At 36.8% G+C, this 18,737-nt stretch overlaps 1 protein-coding gene across 3 annotated transcripts in view; it reads right to left on the bottom strand.

The window, feature by feature from the left end:
* LOC145286014 (aspartate--tRNA ligase, mitochondrial-like) overlaps positions 1-18,737 on the bottom strand; it is a 517,834-nt gene that overhangs the window by 29,271 nt on the left and 469,826 nt on the right. For all 3 annotated transcript variants that reach the window (XM_080134627.1, XM_080134626.1, XM_080134628.1), the window contains 2 exons: positions 1,830-1,909; positions 27-137 (listed from right to left, as the gene is read on the bottom strand). In XM_080134627.1, coding sequence (XP_079990753.1) covers positions 27-137; positions 1,830-1,909 — 191 coding nt within the window. The remainder of the gene's footprint in view (positions 1-26; positions 138-1,829; positions 1,910-18,737) is intronic.

Here is an 18,737-nt window from a genome sequence, read left to right as displayed (position 1 = left end):
TTTCAATTTATGAAAACTTTTCTTACTTTGAGAATTTTCTCCAAGACAAACTTCTGTTCTTCAGTAGAGTGAATACGAATTGATCCACCTCCAATTTCATTTCCATTTAAAACCAAATCATAATGCTGACCTTTCACCTGAAAACAAGAAAACATTGACAATGATTAATGCATGAAACTAACTGATTCATACTTCTATGGGAATCTTGGTAAAAGCACTATGCAAAGGGAAAATGCAAAATCTTGTTTCAAATTTAGTAAAAACTTGGCAAGATCAGGAAGAATATTTTACTAGCTTATTCAGCCAATATTTTTTCTTTCACCTTCACTCTTCTTTTTCTTCTAAAATCATGGAGAATGTAGAAATGGGAGTTACTTAGAATAATGTTTGCAAAACCATGTCACATGACCAGATTACAAATAAAAAATGAAATAATGTTGATTAATGTTTTTCTATGTGATTTTGTGAAAATAAGTCTGACAGAATGAAGATTTAGATAATTAAGAGAGAGTTTTTGTCTTGCTGACACCAGACAATCAAATGTTCAAGAAAACTATGAACTTTTAACCCACATTTGATGCAGCAGAGTGCTAAAGACAACAGCAAGTTTTGAAATGACAAAGCAACATTCAGAATGTTGGAATAGTAGAAAAAAACTGTTAAATCTAATTAAAAAATAAATTTTATTTACAAAATACAAAATATTTAAGTTTTATTTTGTAAACTATGAAAATTTTTAGTCTTCATCTCGGGTTGTTGCCTTGGGAAAGCTCACTGGAGATGGTGGCAAGTTTCCTAACTTTTTTTAGCAGTTATTAATGTTTTTTAAACTTGTTTCATAGATTTGAATTTTGCCATCTTGGGTTCTTTGTATGATCCTAAAGTGCATCCCTAATAAGGTCCAATTTATTGTCACTACTCTCAAGTTCACTGTGATCTGATATGGCAGTATTTGTCAGGGTTTCATCTATGAGTTAAATAGAGTTAATCAATTTAAAACTATTTATTTACAAAATATGTGCACACAAATTAATATACAAAAAGTTCAATCATTGATAAAGCTTGCTTAAAATAATATTTAAATTTGTCTTTCACAAAATATTTCTAAGCCTAAAACTTTTGTGGATGAAAATAAATGCTTAAAAATTTACACAGCATTGCCCGGGATTGTATGAAGATTGATTATGTTCTTTTGAGCTGAATATATAACGTTGTCACCATTTTGATTCTTTATATTTTACATTAGTTTTTTTTGTGGGACTCAGCATTGATTGAATGGGAGAGGGGTAAGCAAAGTGATATCAATTGAAATAACTTTTGGATACAGTTTTAAAACCCTTCAAGGCATACTTCATATTTCCCAAAAACATTGAGGGTCTATATGTACTCATGCTCTAAAACCTGAACTTTTATTACTTATTCTTAATTTTTAATTTTCATATTATAAATAAAACAAGTAAAACATTGAATTTTCTTTATATCAATGCCACAAACACCATGATAATGTTGCAACCTTTTTGAACCAAATTAAATATATTTATCCATGTATATTTGATAATGAAATTTCAGAATGTGGTTATGGTTGTGGAAATCTATCCCCCAAACCTTAGTTTTTAATCTAGGAGGAATTTGTGAGCAAATAAATAGAAACCAATTTATATAGATTCAAATAAGTTTGAAAATAAGAGATCTTACCAGTTGAGCTTAAAGGAAAATGAACAATTTTTATCAATTTGACAATAGAAAATTAAGCGATTTTGGATATCTATTAAAAAGATTTGTTTAAAATATCTTTTATCAATATGATAATAAATATTCTTGAAACTGACCTTTTCTGGATGAGTATACAATAATTCTAAGTCTTCAGGTAATGGTGCTGTGAATGGATGATGTGCTGCTTCAAGTTTGCCTGCAAAACAAAAATACAAATCAAATGAAAGTTCTCATGATTCAAGTTTTCAAAATTGCAAATTCTAAAAATGCATAAAATAATTTGGAAACAAATTGGTACAAGTCAGAAGATCAGAACAACAGAATTGAGATATTACATATTTTTCATTTAATCATGCTGCACAGGTTCATATTATATTTTTACGTTCATTGCTGTATAAAATCAATGTGTATGAATGTACATTCAGCAACATTGTTTCCAGCATTCTAAAGTAACTATGTTGGTATATCATTTGAAAACTCCCTGTTTTATTCTAGCATTATGCTGTTTGAATGCTTTTGTATTAGTAAGACATGAACATTAGATTACATTTTACTTGTTCTTATAGACATCATTATAACTAAATGAATATTTCTCACATTTTACTGTGAGAAGTGTTTTTTATAGGAGAAAAGAAAGGAAGGAAAGATAGGAGGGAAAGAAAGAGTAAGGCAAAACGACTTGAGAAAGAAAGGCAGAGACTTTATATACCAGGAATCTATTTTTCTTTTGTCTTACCAAGCAGCCTACAACTCCAAGTTGAATGACTGAAATATTTTTTATTTTCATGAAACTCCACACTTTTCCAGACATGAAAGTCCTTCATTCAAACTCCTAAACTTAATATTTGCAGGTAACATGAATTGGAACAAATACATTGACGTAATTACCAAGGCTGCTGGAAAAAAGGGGGGGGGCTCTCTTAACTGTGTTACTCACACCTGAGAGTATTTTGTACCTCTACAAAGTCACTATTCGCTTATGCATGAAATATTGTTGCCACGTCTGGCGCATCTGCTACTAATCCCTCTATCTTAGACAAGGTTAAAAAAAGAGTTGTCAATACTTTATACACTAGTTATAGATGTCACATTTTTATATAATGGATCAAAACAAGAAACCCTTATGTACTAGACCACTATGTGATCCTTTTATACACTAAATCACTAACAAGCTGTTATGGCGAGATGAGCAATTCACCGCCGGAACTTTTTACTTCAGAACCTCTTTATCCATTTATTTTCCTTGTGGAATACCTTTCTTGAATATCCTTTTATTACGGCCACCCACCGCAGGATATATCAACTGGCGACGAAGATGAGATACGAACTGTAAATTCATCTAAAAAAAACATGTCGTAACCAAGAACATTCTGAAAATTGTTGTTCACAAAGTTCACTTTTAATTGAAGAAAAAGCTTCTTAGAAAGCGAAAGACTGGTGTCTGCCACAAATTTACGCAAGTAAAAAATAATTTTTATATTATTGACGAGTTAAACTCCGTTTTTCAAAGAGTTGACGTTATATAACGTGTGTGTGTGTAAATTGTGACTTTCTTCATGAGAGATATTTTTACGTGTTTTTTGTATTTGGTTAATATGATAAAAAAACCAACAAATGAACAATACTGAGGAATCTGTGTTTATTTAATAAAGAAAATTTTTTAAAAGAAATTTACGTGTGTCTGCTAAAGTAGATGGAAAAAGAGTCTCTTGAAATTTTGTCAAGTGTTATTTTAACGGTGATTTTTTTTTTTTTGGAACTTTCCTATGTGTTGACAATTTTCTGTGAAAATAAGCATATTTTTTTTTTCTTCTCTGTGGTATACGTTAACTTGCTATTGATACATTTAAAAAGAAAATGACACCAGAACAAATAGCGACGTTGACGAAAACGTTAACTGAGAGTTTAATCGCTCAACAAAAAGCCTAAATGGATTTTCAAAAACAAATGCTAATTCAACAAGAACGTTTCGAAACTCTTGTAATACAACAAACGACGGATAATCGCTTATTTTGTGAAACGATTTTGTCAGAAAAATCTAAGGAGGGTGCATCCAGATTTTTTTCGGCTGAGAGTATAGCGAACTCGCTTTCAGAGTTTAAATATGACCCAGAAAAAGGTGACACTTTTCCAGCCTATTATTGTAGGTTTGAAACAATATTTACAAAACGATGCGAGAAGTGGTCGGATGAGGAAAAAATAACACTATTACTCCAAAAAATGGGCACAGAAGAAAATACTAAATTCACGAATTTGATATTGCCTAAAAAAACGGAAGAGATCTCTTTTTCTGAAACGGTGAAAATTTTGTGTGTTATATTCGGTGAAAGAGTCGTTTTCATACGCGGTATAGGTGTTTAAATATGTCAAAAGACGAAACTGATGACATTGTCACATATGCGGGCAAAGTTAACGCCCAGTGTGAACTGTTTAAATTAAAGGATTTATCAGTGGACATGTTTAAGAGCTACATATTTATCCAGGGACTGACAGCACCGAAGGACAAGGATTTAAGGTCAAGGATATTATCAATCATGGCGCAAGACCCGGAAATGAACTTGCAAAAAGTGACAGAAGAATGTCAAAAATTGATAAATGTAAAAAGGGACAATACGAGGATAGAGGGAAAAGTCACATCCCAAGTCTAGGTAGTAAAACAGAAGACATTTCCAAAAGACAAAGGGAAAAGTTTTTAATGTTGGATTTGTTCAGGTCCGCACTTAAGAAAAAACTGCCCTAATAAAGACCAACGTTGTACCAAATGTGGCCTAGTGGGACACCGGGCATCCCACTGCCGAACTAAGCAAGACAAAAGACGGAAATGGAAGCCAAAAGTAAATGTGGTCTTGTCCAAAGAAGAAATAAAACAAGGAGGGAAACGGAAATTTGTTCACACACAAATAAATGGTCACTCAGTGAAACTACTTTTAGACACAGGTAGCGATATATCAATTATCGACGAAGTGACCTGGAAGAGAATTGGTGGTCCAAAACTGAGAAAAACACAAAAAATTGCAAAAGGTGTTTCCGGAGAGCGATTAAAATTCATGAGAGAATTTAATTGCAGTGTTTCTCTTGAATCGAAAACTTTTTCCTCAAACCTTTCAGTTGTTCCAGGAATAAATTCTTGCCTTTTTGGAATTGATTGGATTGTTTTGTTTGATTTATGGGAGCTACCGATAAATTCATTTTGCAATAATGTAAGAGCGTTGGAAAAGAAAAATTCCAAACAAAATGACCATTTTCTGGCAGTGTTAAAAAGTGAATTCCCCAAAGTTTTTTCAGAGGGATTAGGAGTGTGCACCAAAACTGAAGTAAATTTTGAATTAAAACAGAATGTGAAACCTGTTTTTAGACCAAAAAGAAATGTGCCTTTTTCTTCAAAAGAAGATATTAAAATTGAACTAAAAAGTATACAGAAGAATGGTGTAGTCGAAAAAGTTGACTATTCTGAGTGGGCGAGCCCCATTGTGTATGTTAAAAAGAAAAATAAGAAGATTCGGGTATGTGCCGATTTTTCTACAGGCCTTAATGACTGTCTGATGGATCATAGTTATCCACTTCCATCTCCTGAAGACATTTTTACAAAGCTGAATGGAGGTAGAATTTTCTCCAAAATCGACTTATCGGAAGCTTACCTTCAGGTAAAAGTCAGTGAAGAATGTTCTAAGTATTTGTGTATCAATACCCATCTAGGACTTTTCCGACTAAAAAGACTTCCTTTTGGATTAAAAGTGGCCCCAGCACTATTTCAGCAAATAATGGATACGATGCTTGCTGATTCAGATGTTGCAATCGCATATTTGGATGACATCCTTGTCAAAAATAAAAATGTACAGGAACATAAGGAACACATCAGAGCAGTTTTCCAAAGAATTGAGGAATTTGGTTTCAAGTTAAGTGCTGAAAAATGTGAATTCTTTTTAAAACAGATAAAATATCTTGGTCAAATTATCGACAGCCAAGGCAGAAGACCGGATCCTCAGAGAACAGAAGCAATCGAGAGGATGCCAGCACCCAATAATGTTGCCCGGTTACAATATGCTATTTATATTCCAAACATGCATAAGTTGAGAGCACCATTGAATGATTTGTTAAAAAAAGGACAAAAGTGGATTTGGTCAAAAGAATGCCAAAATGTGTTTGAAGATATTAAGAAATGCCTGCTATCAGATTTAGCTCTAGCACATTTTGATCCACAGAAAGAATTGATTGTTGCATCAGATACAAGTGACTACGGAGTAGGAGCAGTTCTTCTCCATAAACTTGAAGATGGATCAACAAAGCCAATAGCCCATGCATCCAGATCACTTTTGCCGCCTGAAAGAAACTATTCTCAAATTGAAAAAAAAAGCTTGGCGATTATTTATGCCATTAAAAAATTCCATAGATTTATTCATGGAAGGAGGTTTACTTTGCAAACCAACCACAAACCCTTATTGACTATTTTTGGCTCTAAAAAAGGCATACCTACGCACACTGCGAACAGACTCCAACGATGGAGCATAATTCTACTAAATTATAACTTTAAAATGGAGTACATTTCATCCAAAAATATCGGACATGCAGATGGACTGTCCAGGCTCATCCAAAAGTGTGCTGAACCTTTGGAAGGCACAGTAATAGCTGCATTGACAGAGGAAAAAGAACTCTCCGGATTACTGTGCAACACAATCAGAGAGTTACCAGTGACTCTAGACGAAATAAATAAGGCAGCAGAAAAGGATGATTATATTGTGAAAATGAAAAAGTTGGTGCAACTAAATGAAAATCAAAGAAAGATCCTAAAATTTTACCATTTTCCATTTGTGCTCAAACCTTGATGTACGTAGACAGAGTCGTCATACTGACTACGCTTCAGAGAAGAATTTTAAAAGAATTTCATAGTGATCATCCAGGCATGTCGAGAATGAAAGCTTTAATGCGTGGATATACGTATTGGCCTAGGATGGACCAGGACATTGAAAAACTCGTAAGAGAGTGTCAAGGGTGTCAGCTAGCAGCAAAGGCACCACCTGTGCAGATACAACCGTGGCCAAAGACTGATACACCATGGACTCGGTTACATATCGATTATGCAGGTCCTTTAAATGGACATTATTTCTTAGTGGTCGTCGACAGTTCCACAAAATGGCCAGAAGTGTTTAAATACAAACACCCTACTTCAATGAGTACAATAGATGCACTAAGAGTTCTCTTCAGTCATTTTGGAGTGCCTAAAACTATTGTCAGCGACAACGGCACCCAATTTACCAGCAAAGAATTTGAAGAATTCTGCAAGGCTCTAGCCATTGAACATTTAACAACGGCAATCTACCACCCAAGGAAATGGCCTAGCAGAGAGGTTCGTTGATACATTCAAAAGAGCCTTGAAGAAAAACCAAGGCATGGACACTGACGAGAAGAGTCTTGAACAATTTTTATCGGTGTACAGGGTAACTCTGAACCCAAACACTGATACCGGTTTGTCACCAGCCGAACTGATGTTTGCACGGAAAATCAGATCTGTATTTGACAGAATCTTACCAAGTGCAACCAGAGTAACAACAACAAAAGAAAATTTTCCAACAAGGTTTTACAAACCTGATGACAGAATATTCTTCCTGAATTACAGAAGTGGAAAAAATTTTGGGGAGGAGGGGATTATCATGAAAAGAATCGGACACATGCTATATTCTGTAAGAAGTAATAAATTCGACTGTTGCAGGCATATAAATCAGCTAAGACCTCGACACACTGATGACTACAAACAGGCAGAAGAAAATGACCTGCCCCTAGAGGTTTTGTATGATTCTTTTAATATTCCCCAACCCTTAACAGAACTTACTCCAGATTTGAGAGTTCCAGCTTCTCCGCCAACTCCATCCACTCAAACGATATTCAGGAGAAAAAGTACAAGGGTGAAAAGAAAAGTTAACCGGCTGAGCCCCAAGCCAAAAAGCAAACGATATTAAGCCAAATTCTCTTGAGAGAAATTGTCTTAGGGGGAGGTGTTATGGTGAGATGAGCAATTCACCGCCGGAACTTTTTATCGAAAGAACGTTATCACCGGTGGTGAGAGCCTTCCCTGGGCGGGAACACTTAAAAAACGTAACATGCTGTCTCTGTAAATATTCTCAATAAACTTCTCTATTTCTTTATTACTTCAGAACCTCTTTATCCATTTATTTTCCTTGTGGAATACCTTTTCTTGAATATCCTTTTATTATGGCCACCCACCGCAGAATATATCACAAGCACACTAAGAGGTTAATAAGTGTGGAGCTTTGTAATATGTTCCTCGATATGAAATAGTTGAATGGTAATTAATAGGATTCATTTTTTATTCATTAGTATCCACAGCACTAAACTTGTTTACCATTACACAGCCAAAATAGATTGTAAGAATTACAGGTGCAACACTTGTGGCCAACAAAGTCGTCTTTAAACCATTATTACTTTTAGTCGTTGAATAAACTGGTTAGAAATTCCTTGTGCAAAAACATGCTTTTATCACAGCTAGCATCATAACACTTATGGCATAACATGATTCTACATTGCTTATGTTAGAGGAATAGATTATGTCTATAGCAGATACTGTGTCATGATTATTTTTAACTTCATTCACTTTTTTGTTTCCACAAACAAAAGATGATTTGTTTTGTGCTTCAAATGTTATTGATCTTCTTCATGGATTGCTTATTTTTTGATTTTAACAGTGCTGTCAATTGAAGATCTTAAGTTTGTACAGATCACAAATTTGTTTGACCTGCTGATTATTATGGCAATTAATGTAATATAAATTGATGCCATCCTTGTCAATCTCTTTGTATATTCTTTGCTATGACAAATCGTAAAAATTCTCACTTCATCTTCATCTTCATGAATCTTTAAATCTATGGATGTGTAATTGGAATGATGGTTTTTATATTTTAAAATTAATCCTGAAATTGCTTTTTGGTTCATTGAGTATTTTGTCAATTGTCTCAGGATTAACTTTTGCAAATGACTGAAGTACATCACTGGTCAGCTTTTCAATACAGAAACTGGATGACTTAATGATGTTTATCTTGTTCTCCAAAAGTGTTTTGTACTATGTATTAAGTAGAAAGTTGTTTCTTTGTTTAATTTTTAATGGCTTGAATGAATATATATATATATATTGGAGAAAAGCTATCCAAGTGTCAGCAAAGTCTTTCATCAGTGTTAAAGAGGATTCATTCATTTCTATAAACTCTTTACTGATTCTGTACATGTGTCATTATCGTAATGATAAATTGTTTTTTCATTTTTTTAACTTTAAGAATCTTGCAACATAGATGTAAATACACTAGTTTTGATTAAGTTTTGAACTCACAATTGTTCAGTATAATTTAATTAGTGGTTTCAGTTTCCCACCCAATCTGATCCATCATTCGAATTAGAGTGATTGTTACATTTTTGTCTCAAATACATTATAGGAAGATTGAAAGACAACATTTTATCAAATACAATGTCAATAAATTTATATTGATCAGTTATTGGTATTTTCTTGACATTCAGTTTTAAACATGAATCATTATGCATTTTTTAAAGAAATGCATACAGTTTGTATTAGTTTAGGAAAATTTGAAACCATTTTGTTTAGGCCCACTTGCTGATTTTATTTAAATACAGTTGCAATCTGTACTTTGTGCTGAGCATATGTTTTGATTTGTAATATCCAAGTACAGTGAGAAATTTATCTCATTCCAAAGTATTATTATTATATTTAAAAAGATTTTTCCATCTCTTTTAAGTTGGATAATGTGGTTTGCATACATACTTGAAAATTCTAATTTTCTCAGAATTTTTTAATAAAGAATAACAATAGAACTTTTAATCTGAGGTAATAATTCCATTGTTCTATATTGCATGATATGCTTTTTCCATAGGTTCTTTTTCATCTACTAAAAACTTCCGATCTGATTAAATATATAGCTGACATATATTTTTACAACTCAACTAGATTGCAAATTAAATAGAAGTTTAATACAAAGTCATCTGATCATCTATTATCCTTTTGATAAGTTTATGGATCATACTAAATTTAGGGATGGCTATAATCGTAAACTTTTCTCAAAGTTATATATATATGGTAATATATATGGTAATATATATGGTAATATTGTAACCTATTTCCAAAGGTTTGAATATGACTGTAATGAAAACAGGACAAGAGATTCCGTCTAGTAATCTTTTATTCAATTAAGAATCTTTTATTCAATTAAGAATCTTTTATTCAATTAAGAATCTTACTACTCATCTACTTGATAAGCAGAAATGTACAGCTTTTATAGCTTGGATTATCAAAGAGGAGATAATCCATATTCACATCATTTTCCCTCACCAAATTTCTCACTGATAGGGGAGAAAATCTCTTAAATGTCCAGGCTCCCTATGAGCTTGCAGTGGCTGCCTCGGCAGTCCATGATTCAAAGTACTCAAACAGGAAGGCTCTTCAGTGCGAGCCTATCTGTGGGCTCTAAAATACCTCGCTCCAAAATGTTTTCTTCTCAGAGGAGCAGGCTATCGTACGTCAGAGACAGACTCTGGATGAACATGTTTTTTCGGTGCTAGTCCTTTATCTGTCAGGGATTCAGGTATTGGCCCATCCAAAGTGTAGCCCCATTGGAAACAGTGTTGTGTCAGGAGCAATTTCAGTACCACGATCTTCCAGTGTCAGGGGAAGTTGGTTTGTCCTCAGGGGCTGTCCACGGTCCTGGTATGTCTCCGGCAGGTGCTAGGCCTCTGAGAGACACATTAGACTACCATCTGCATATCATACTAGAGTGTACTGAGGGTTCACCTTTATGAGCTCTACCTCATCTACCAAGAGATTGTTCTTGGTGTAATGTGCATGTCATCTCAGAAACACAATACCGGGTCAAGAGAGCCAAGATGGAAGCGAAGCTCCTGCCAAACTCTGTTGTTGAAAAGGTAAAAATCTTTTGTGTGGGGTGGCATTCATGGTGGTACACAATAGGTATCAAATAGCATATAATGTGACAGAAAAGAGATTTTCCCAATCATCAATCAAACATCCATTATTTGATGCAACCAACTGAATGGTCTTTCAAATAATGCTGTTATATCTTTTATATTGATCATTACCCTTAGGGTTGTAAGGAGTTGTTTGGCTTATAGCTACTCATTGTTCCTGTAGAAATTGTCAAAGCTGCTCTGCCATGAAAGAAGCCCCTCGGTCTGAATGTATATAGGCAGGAACTTCAAAGACAGCGAATAATGAACAAAGGCATTGTATAATTGCAGTAGCCGATATGTGTGAGCAAGGGAAGGTAAAAGAAAATCGTGAATCTTCATCAACAACAATTAATATATATCAGTTCCTTGTTTTAATAGATTTAAAGTGGCGTCCGATCAGGTAGTGCCACCATTTTCTTAATGCCTTAACTATGGCGTAGGCTTCCTTTTCAATTGCGAGGTGTTGTCGTTCAGCCCATGAGAGGATCCTTGAAAAAAGGCCACAGGTCAATCAGTTTGTCCCAAAGAAGCAGCAATAACACAGTCTGATACATATATTTCAATAACCAAAGGAATATTTTGGTTTATTATTCTAACTGCTGATTTTGCAATATCCTTTTTCAGTCCCTTGAAATCCTCAATGGCTTGATGGGACAGAGGAAACGTCTCTACTTGTGTTAATGGATGTAGTTTTTTTGAGAACGATGCAATCCACTGGGTATAGTAAGCAAACATGCCCATTGCACATCAAAGGGAAGAGCGATTATGAGGGACAGGCATCTGAAGTAAAGGTTTCAACCGATCTACGTGCGGTGCTATAAAACCTTTGCTTATGGTATACTGCAGTAGGTTTATTTTGTCCAATCCAAATGAGCATTTGTCATCGTTTAGGGTAATGTTGTATTTGTCAAAGGTGGACATGAACTGTCTGAGAATTTTATTGCGTTCCTTTCTATTATGGCCACATACTGTGATGTTGTCAATGTACGCAAATGTGCTTTCCAGTTTATGATTTGGTCGACTATCCTTTGGAAGATGGCTACCCCATTTGTAATGCCAAGACAATCCTGCGAAATTGATATAATCGACCAGTCATCTCGAAAGCTGTGGGTAGCTTGTCTCTAAGTCTAACAGAGATCTGATAGTATGTGCTTTTCAATACGATATTTGGCCATTTCGCCTATCATTTCATCTATCCTAGGTAGTGGAAAGGTGTCCAAAAGAGTAAACCCATTTATGGTTTGGAGGTAATCTATAACCATTTTCTTTTAATGGTTTTCAGAAATGGTTATAACTACCTGAGCTCTCCAAGGTGATTTGCTAGGCTAACTTATACTCTCAAGTAGTCTTTTTATCTCAGACTCAATAAATTTTTTTATATTTAAAGGAATCACTACTTATCAAGGCCCAGAGGCCACTTGAGGATAAGGGTTAATGGGTATACATTAGTCAATGTGATTATAGCATAGTAAACATGAGTAGTGGGAATTTTGTAAATTGGATTACTTAGGGGGGGGGCGGTTCATTAAGAACTTGTTTACATTGAACTTGAAGACAATCAGATTGTAGTCAGCTGGAAAGCAGGTAATCGGAAGAGAGGTCCACAGGTGTGCAGTTCTTAGAAAGAAGCTTTGTTCGTGGAATCTACATTTAGGTCTAGGCACAGACAAGGAGTGTGAGAAATTATTGATAGTGGTTTTGGCTAGAAGAGTGTTTTTTGTGAAAGATTGGTGAGGGGGGACCATAGATTGAAGCTCAGATGAGCACTTGCCATGAAAAAAACGATAAAGCAGAGACAGGCTCGTAACGTCTCTTCTGTGGGAAAGAGGTTGCAGAGAAAAGGGCATCCCCCACTAAGCTACAAAGTCTATTTTGAACTCTGTCAAGGCAAGATAAGCTGCTTTTAGCTACTCCTGCCCAGATGTAGCAACAGTACTCCATCGTTGGTCATACCTGGCTTTTATATAGGAAGAGAATTGCATCAGGAGTGAGATATCTACTGGAGCGGTAGAACGATCTTACCATTTTTCCTTGGCAACAGATTTGATGTACATGTTCCATCTCAGATCAGGAGTAAAGGTCAGAACTAGAAGCTTGTCAAAACATGAAGCCTCCCCAAGACGAAAACCATTCATTTCAACTGATGCCAGATTGGCATCAGAGCATAGATTATGTAGAGATAGAAGCTTGGTTTTAGATGCATTAAAAGTAACCAGCCACCTCTTTCTCCATTGTACCACATGCTCAAGATCAGAGCCGAGAGAATCAGAAAGAACTTGGTCGTTTACGGTCTTTGATGTGCTACCGTAGATTGTAGTGTCGTCTGCATAAATGTCTACGAATGATGTAAGGATGTGATTTGGAAGATCATTAATGTAGATCAGGAAGAGTGTTGGGCCCATGATGGACCTCTGAAGGACTCCAGCATTAATACTGACAGCTTCTGATTTCTGCCTATCAACCACTACTCTTATGAACCTATCAGAGAGAAATGATTTAATAATTGAAGAAGACATTTTCAGCTATACCATAGTTGGAGATCTTATGAAGTAGACCTTTATGCCATACTTTATCAAAGGCTTTTGATATGTTAAGAGCAATTGCTCTAGAGAGGAAGCCTTCGTCGAGAGATTTGCTAATCCTATGAGATATAACTGTAAGCATGTCTGCTGTAGATCTAGCAGAAAGGAAACCATATTGCATATCACTAAGAATGTTATTTTTGCCGACATGGTTGACTACTTCTCTATTTAACACAGATTCCAGCAGCTTACTCATGATGCACAGAAGACTTATTGGCCTGTACTGAGAGAGATGAGTGATCACCTGAATTCTTAAATACAGGGCATACTGTTGGTGTTGGGAAGCATTTCTCCTTAAGACAATGCTTAAATAACTTTGTAAGTATGGCTGAAGCTTTTTGAGCACTATAATTGGAATGCTGTCAGGGCCAGTTGCTTTACTGGAATCAAGGTTTTTGATTAGCTTGGCAACCTCACGTACAGATATTTGTATGTCTTTTTATTTGTATGTGTTTTCAGATACATGAGGACATACTGGGGGTTGGCGGCCTTGGTCATAGAGGGTAGAATTAGTTGCAAAGATCTTGGCAAAGAGTTTGGCTTTGTCTGATGCTGACGAGATTACCTCAGGTCCCTTGATGATAGTTGCAATAGAGCACATGCTTCTCTTCAGGATTGTGTTTGCTATTTGCCAAAACTGATGGGGCCCAAGCTGCTACTCATCTACTTTGGACTTGACAGACTGAGCATACAACTCTCTCACATTCTTGCCAGACTGAGCATACAACTCTCTCACATTCTTGACAGACTGAGCATACAACTCTCTCACATTCTTTATTACTTTTTTACAGAGGTTGCTGGCAGTCCTGAAGGCGGCTTTAATCTCAGTACATCTATTACGTTGGATGTAATGTAAAAAGTGATTTTTGTGTGCAATAGTAGCAGCACATTCTGGAGAGAACTGCAGCTGGCTGTTAAGTTTTTGCTGGAACTTTTTTGAGGGTATGAAACGGTCTATACCTACAATTAACCATTTTGTCAGGTCTGATACTATAAAGGACACATCCTTTTTAAACATGGAACGTGGAGGTAAATTTGATATAAATGTGCGGAAGAAACATCTGCTTCTTACTGCTATGGGTTTGCAGTTTGCAGTTTCAAAAAGTGATAGATACTGGATTTTCAGTTTTGAAAAATGACAGGTACTGAATTTTTGCTGTCACCAATCCGCAAATTTTCAATGCATGCATTGAACCACCAAATGGAATTTCAATCTGTGAGTGTTGCTGCAAAAAATCGTGTCCCAGTATTAAAAGATTTTTCATTACGGATAATTTAGTGGTTTTATAAGAGACGTCATTAAATAGTAAGTCCACCAAACAATAACCACTTGTGCAGACAATGCTGCATTTACCATTGTTACCCTGCTGTTGGTTTTTACCAAGCATTTTTTCATAAAATTTTCTGAGCTCCTGATATTGAGCAGAGCATTCGTAGATCTCCTGTTAATTTTCACTTTCACAATAATGTTTGAAAGGCAATAAGGGAAGTCAGCTAAAGTTGCAGATGTATTTTGACGAGTGGCTTTGTATAGAAGACTTGCATACCTTTGAAAAATGACTAAGTTTTCCACATTTATGATTGTGATCTTGCAGCATGTCCTTACACGCCTTTGACCCCTGATTGCAGCCCAGTTATGATCTGCACCCTGGTCAGTACAGTTATGATATGTCGACTGGGCAACCAGGTATGCCAACCGTTAGTACGTCGCGTCACCAAGTGAGTTCTTCGTTAAGGCGTTGGGGATTCTTCTCGGATGCTCGGTCCTCAAGGCCTGTTCTCCGTGGATCGTCTAGTTATCCTGGGTGTTCGTTGATGGATACGGTGTCACAAATGGCAAATAAAGAATGTACATATATAGGGATCAATGCACATCAGCAACAAAACTCCGGAGGTTGGTTAATATAATATATATTTCAGAAATTCATAAAAGAAGTATTTACAGCATATACATATAGTTGACAATTAATTCAAGCAAGCAGTTAGTTCTACAACTGAGCTTCTGTTGTTGAAATACCTGGTCGGTATCGCGGACTTTGCGTAATTCTCATTAAGTGATCGACACGTTATAAGTGTTGAGTTATCAGGCAACAAGCGAGGGGGAGAGAGAGGAGAGGTGATTCTGCCGAGACTTAGCTCTCTTTGACTCTGATTCCGGACTCTCTCTTCTCTCACTCTTACTGCTTAATCTCTGATTTTTCATTTCTTTTATAATACAATTATGGAATGATGACGACACCCATGTTCGTCATCGACCAATCAAATTGCTTGATTATAATTCGACGGGGCCTTTTCTCATTGGTTGATTATACTTCGACAGGGCCCTTTTTCATTGGCCCATTTCCAAAATTGGACTGACTCCTCCTTTAATTAACGCCCAACTTACACGTTGTATTAATTAACTCCTACCTGGCTTACTAATGGAATTTTTCCATACCCAGTAAATCACGCAATTTTATTTGTTTTAAAATTATCTATTGATCTCATTTTTCGCTTTGATAATTCAAAGGAATTTTAGTTTATCTTTGAATTAAGTTCTGGTTGTCGGCCATTCTATTATATCAGACATTTTGTTTACGTCAAAAGACCAAGAATGCATTTGTCGCTTTGAACTTATCGGACAATGCATTTTTCCATCCGAGCAAAAGTATTTCATAACTTCAATTTTTGTTCGACCTGATTCACCAAATGACAATTCTCGATGCGTTATATTATTGTTTTGAAATTTCGGACAATTCATTTTTTTCCTATTCTTTGTTCTAAACATAATGCCGAGTCACTGCGTGTGTTTCTCTCAGATCAAAAACAACCCGACTTTTCAATTGTCAAACTCACAGGTCAACTTGGCTCATAGTTTTGCCAATTGCGGGTGTGAAATCCCCACCCCTCCGGCTCCTGTACAACTATGATTTCGGCCCTTGTAGATCAAACGCCTGTGTATTTTGGCTAAAATATTTTATGCATTCTTTTTCGCTTTTGAAGTCTAGAATGTGATTTAACCTCTCGCTACAAAGGCACTCTTGCCGCCGCCATCTCAACAACAGACTTAGCTCAGAATTTATTCACAAAAAAAAATTAATAATAATTTTTATTCCTTCAACCCGATCATCGTCCGGGAACAAAAAATTACTTTTAACCAAAAGAAACATCACATCAACCCTACAGGTCTGATGTGGCCTCTCTTTAGTGTTACATTCGCCCCCCCCCCCCATGGGGCGACGCTCTCCACAGGATAACGGCGCCCCATGTCCGTTAACACTCAAAGAGATTCTTTCATCTCATAACCCAATTCTGGCCTACTCTGAAAGCGAGAATTTGCTGACTTACATGCAAAACAAATAAAAATAAATGTCATGCAGGAGTTGAAAGTTCATATAAATGGCTACTGCCTTAACTCAGTGTTCAATAACAGTTCGTAGTGGTGGTTTCATAAGTACAAAGTTCGTGTAACAAAATCGGTAATAATGAAACGTGTCTCTTTTTTTTTTCTTCGTTTTTGAACATTAAGCATGCAATTAGTCCTACATTGACATTTCTTAATAGTGTTTAAAAATATTCTGTAGGTTCAGCTTCTTGTTGTAGGGGTGGATTTGGGGTGGTTCCTCGTCTCTAGTCTGTAGCTGGGCTGGTTTAATTCTGACCCCTTTGTGATTCCTGACCAGGGCTGCTCCCCGCAGCGCCATGGGTCGCCAAGAGGCATTTCGAACACTCAATTCCATACATCCACTTCTTCAAATAACACATCACCACCACTAATAGCCCCGCTATAACCCCTATTCCACCCGTCAAACCCCCCACCATCACTAAGTTAGTAGGGTCGCTCGTTGACTCCTGCTTAATTATGTGGTTCAACTGACGTTGTAAGCTGTCTAATCATAACCAGGCGATTCCGATAGACTACTCTAGTTTTAACTGTCCCTTTTCGACTATTCTAAGAAGCACCTTCTTTCGGAGTTACCTCAGCTCTAACCCCTATAGGCTAATCTCGTAATCTTTCTCTTTTGGTTCGTGGTTCGTAGGGTTCAAATCATGCACTGCGGACCGTCAGACAACAGACTTCAATTACTTGAGGATGTTTGCGGCATTCAACCCTAGAATGCGCATGCCCATCCGTGGCATTTTGGGAAGGGGCACACTCTGTGTCCCCTTAGATTGTATAGTCAGCCTTTATGACTGATATACCTCCCGGCTTCTCTGCCAAATTTTTTTAACACTTCCTCCTGCAGGTGTGCAAAACGCCCAATAAGGGTGCTTAAGTGTTGCTCTATTTTCATATTAAGTATGGAGAGACCGCTCCATTTACATAGGCTAATGTCTTCTGCCCGTTTTCCACGGCCCTCAATCTTTGTCAAACACTTTCGACATTTTCCTCAGCAACCACACCAAACAGAGCTCCCCGGGCCCTACCTATGATAGGTATTACCACCCGTCTATGTCGACCTCCAAGTCCATTTATTCTCCAGTCAACCATTCTTGACTGAGACCTCCCGGCTTTTCTGCCGAATTTTATTCACTTCCTTCTTTCAGGAGTTCAAAAACTGTTTGGATAAGGGTGACAAGTGTCGCTCGAAGTTCATTTTGAGTACGGAGAGACCGCTCCATTTACATAGGCTAATATCTTCTGTCCGTTTTCCACGGCTCTCAATCTTTGTCGGATACTTTCGACATCTTCCCTAAGCGACCACACCACCAGAGTTCTCAGGGCCCTACCTATGATAAGTATTACCGCCCGTCTATGTCGACCTCCAAGTCTATTTATTCTCCAGTCAACCATTCTTGACTGAGACCTCCCGGCTTTTCTGCCGAATTTTATTCACTTCCTTCTTTCAGGCCCTACCTGTCATAGGTATTATCGCCTACTCTATCGACCTCCAAGTCTACTTATTCTCCAGTCAACCATTCTTGACTGAGACCTCGCGGCTTTTCTGCCGAATTTTATAGTTTCTCCCGTCAACAATTATGACGGCTACAGAAGGTTGTCTCCGCCCGTGAACACCACTACCGTTGGCGTCCTTCGAATTAACGAGAAGACATTCTGAAGAATTCTTCCTTCTTGTGCTTATCTTCTTCCAAACATGCGATCCCTGTTAGATTTTCCTTTCCACTAATGCGTATTCCAGACAACTAGCATTTAACTAAGCGACCGATACTCGTGCTTTCGGTCGACTTATTCTCGTATCTCTTATAATAGATTTAGTCCGAGAGCTTACCCTAGTGTTCTATTCCTAGTTCCAACTAATCTGTCTTCATCGTGACCTAGGGCGCTCTCTCTCTAATCCATCTCTTTGTGCTTATAGAGTTGGCGGGTCGCAACTTCCTGTCGCCCCCAACTCTCCTCCGGACACTGGCCTCGTGCTGCCCTGCCAGGGGTATTCTCGGTACTAGGGTGCTTATCTTCTTCCTAACATGTGATCCCTGTTAGATTTTCCTTTCCACTAATGCGTATTCCAGACAACTAGC

The sequence above is a fragment of the Euprymna scolopes genome, chromosome 10 (genome assembly GCF_053919585.1).
Source record: "Euprymna scolopes isolate OS-2025 chromosome 10, ASM5391958v1, whole genome shotgun sequence".
NCBI lineage: Eukaryota > Metazoa > Mollusca > Cephalopoda > Sepiida > Sepiolidae > Euprymna > Euprymna scolopes.
The sequence above is the reverse complement of the archived record's forward strand: the minus strand, read 5'-3'. Positions and strand labels throughout refer to the sequence as shown.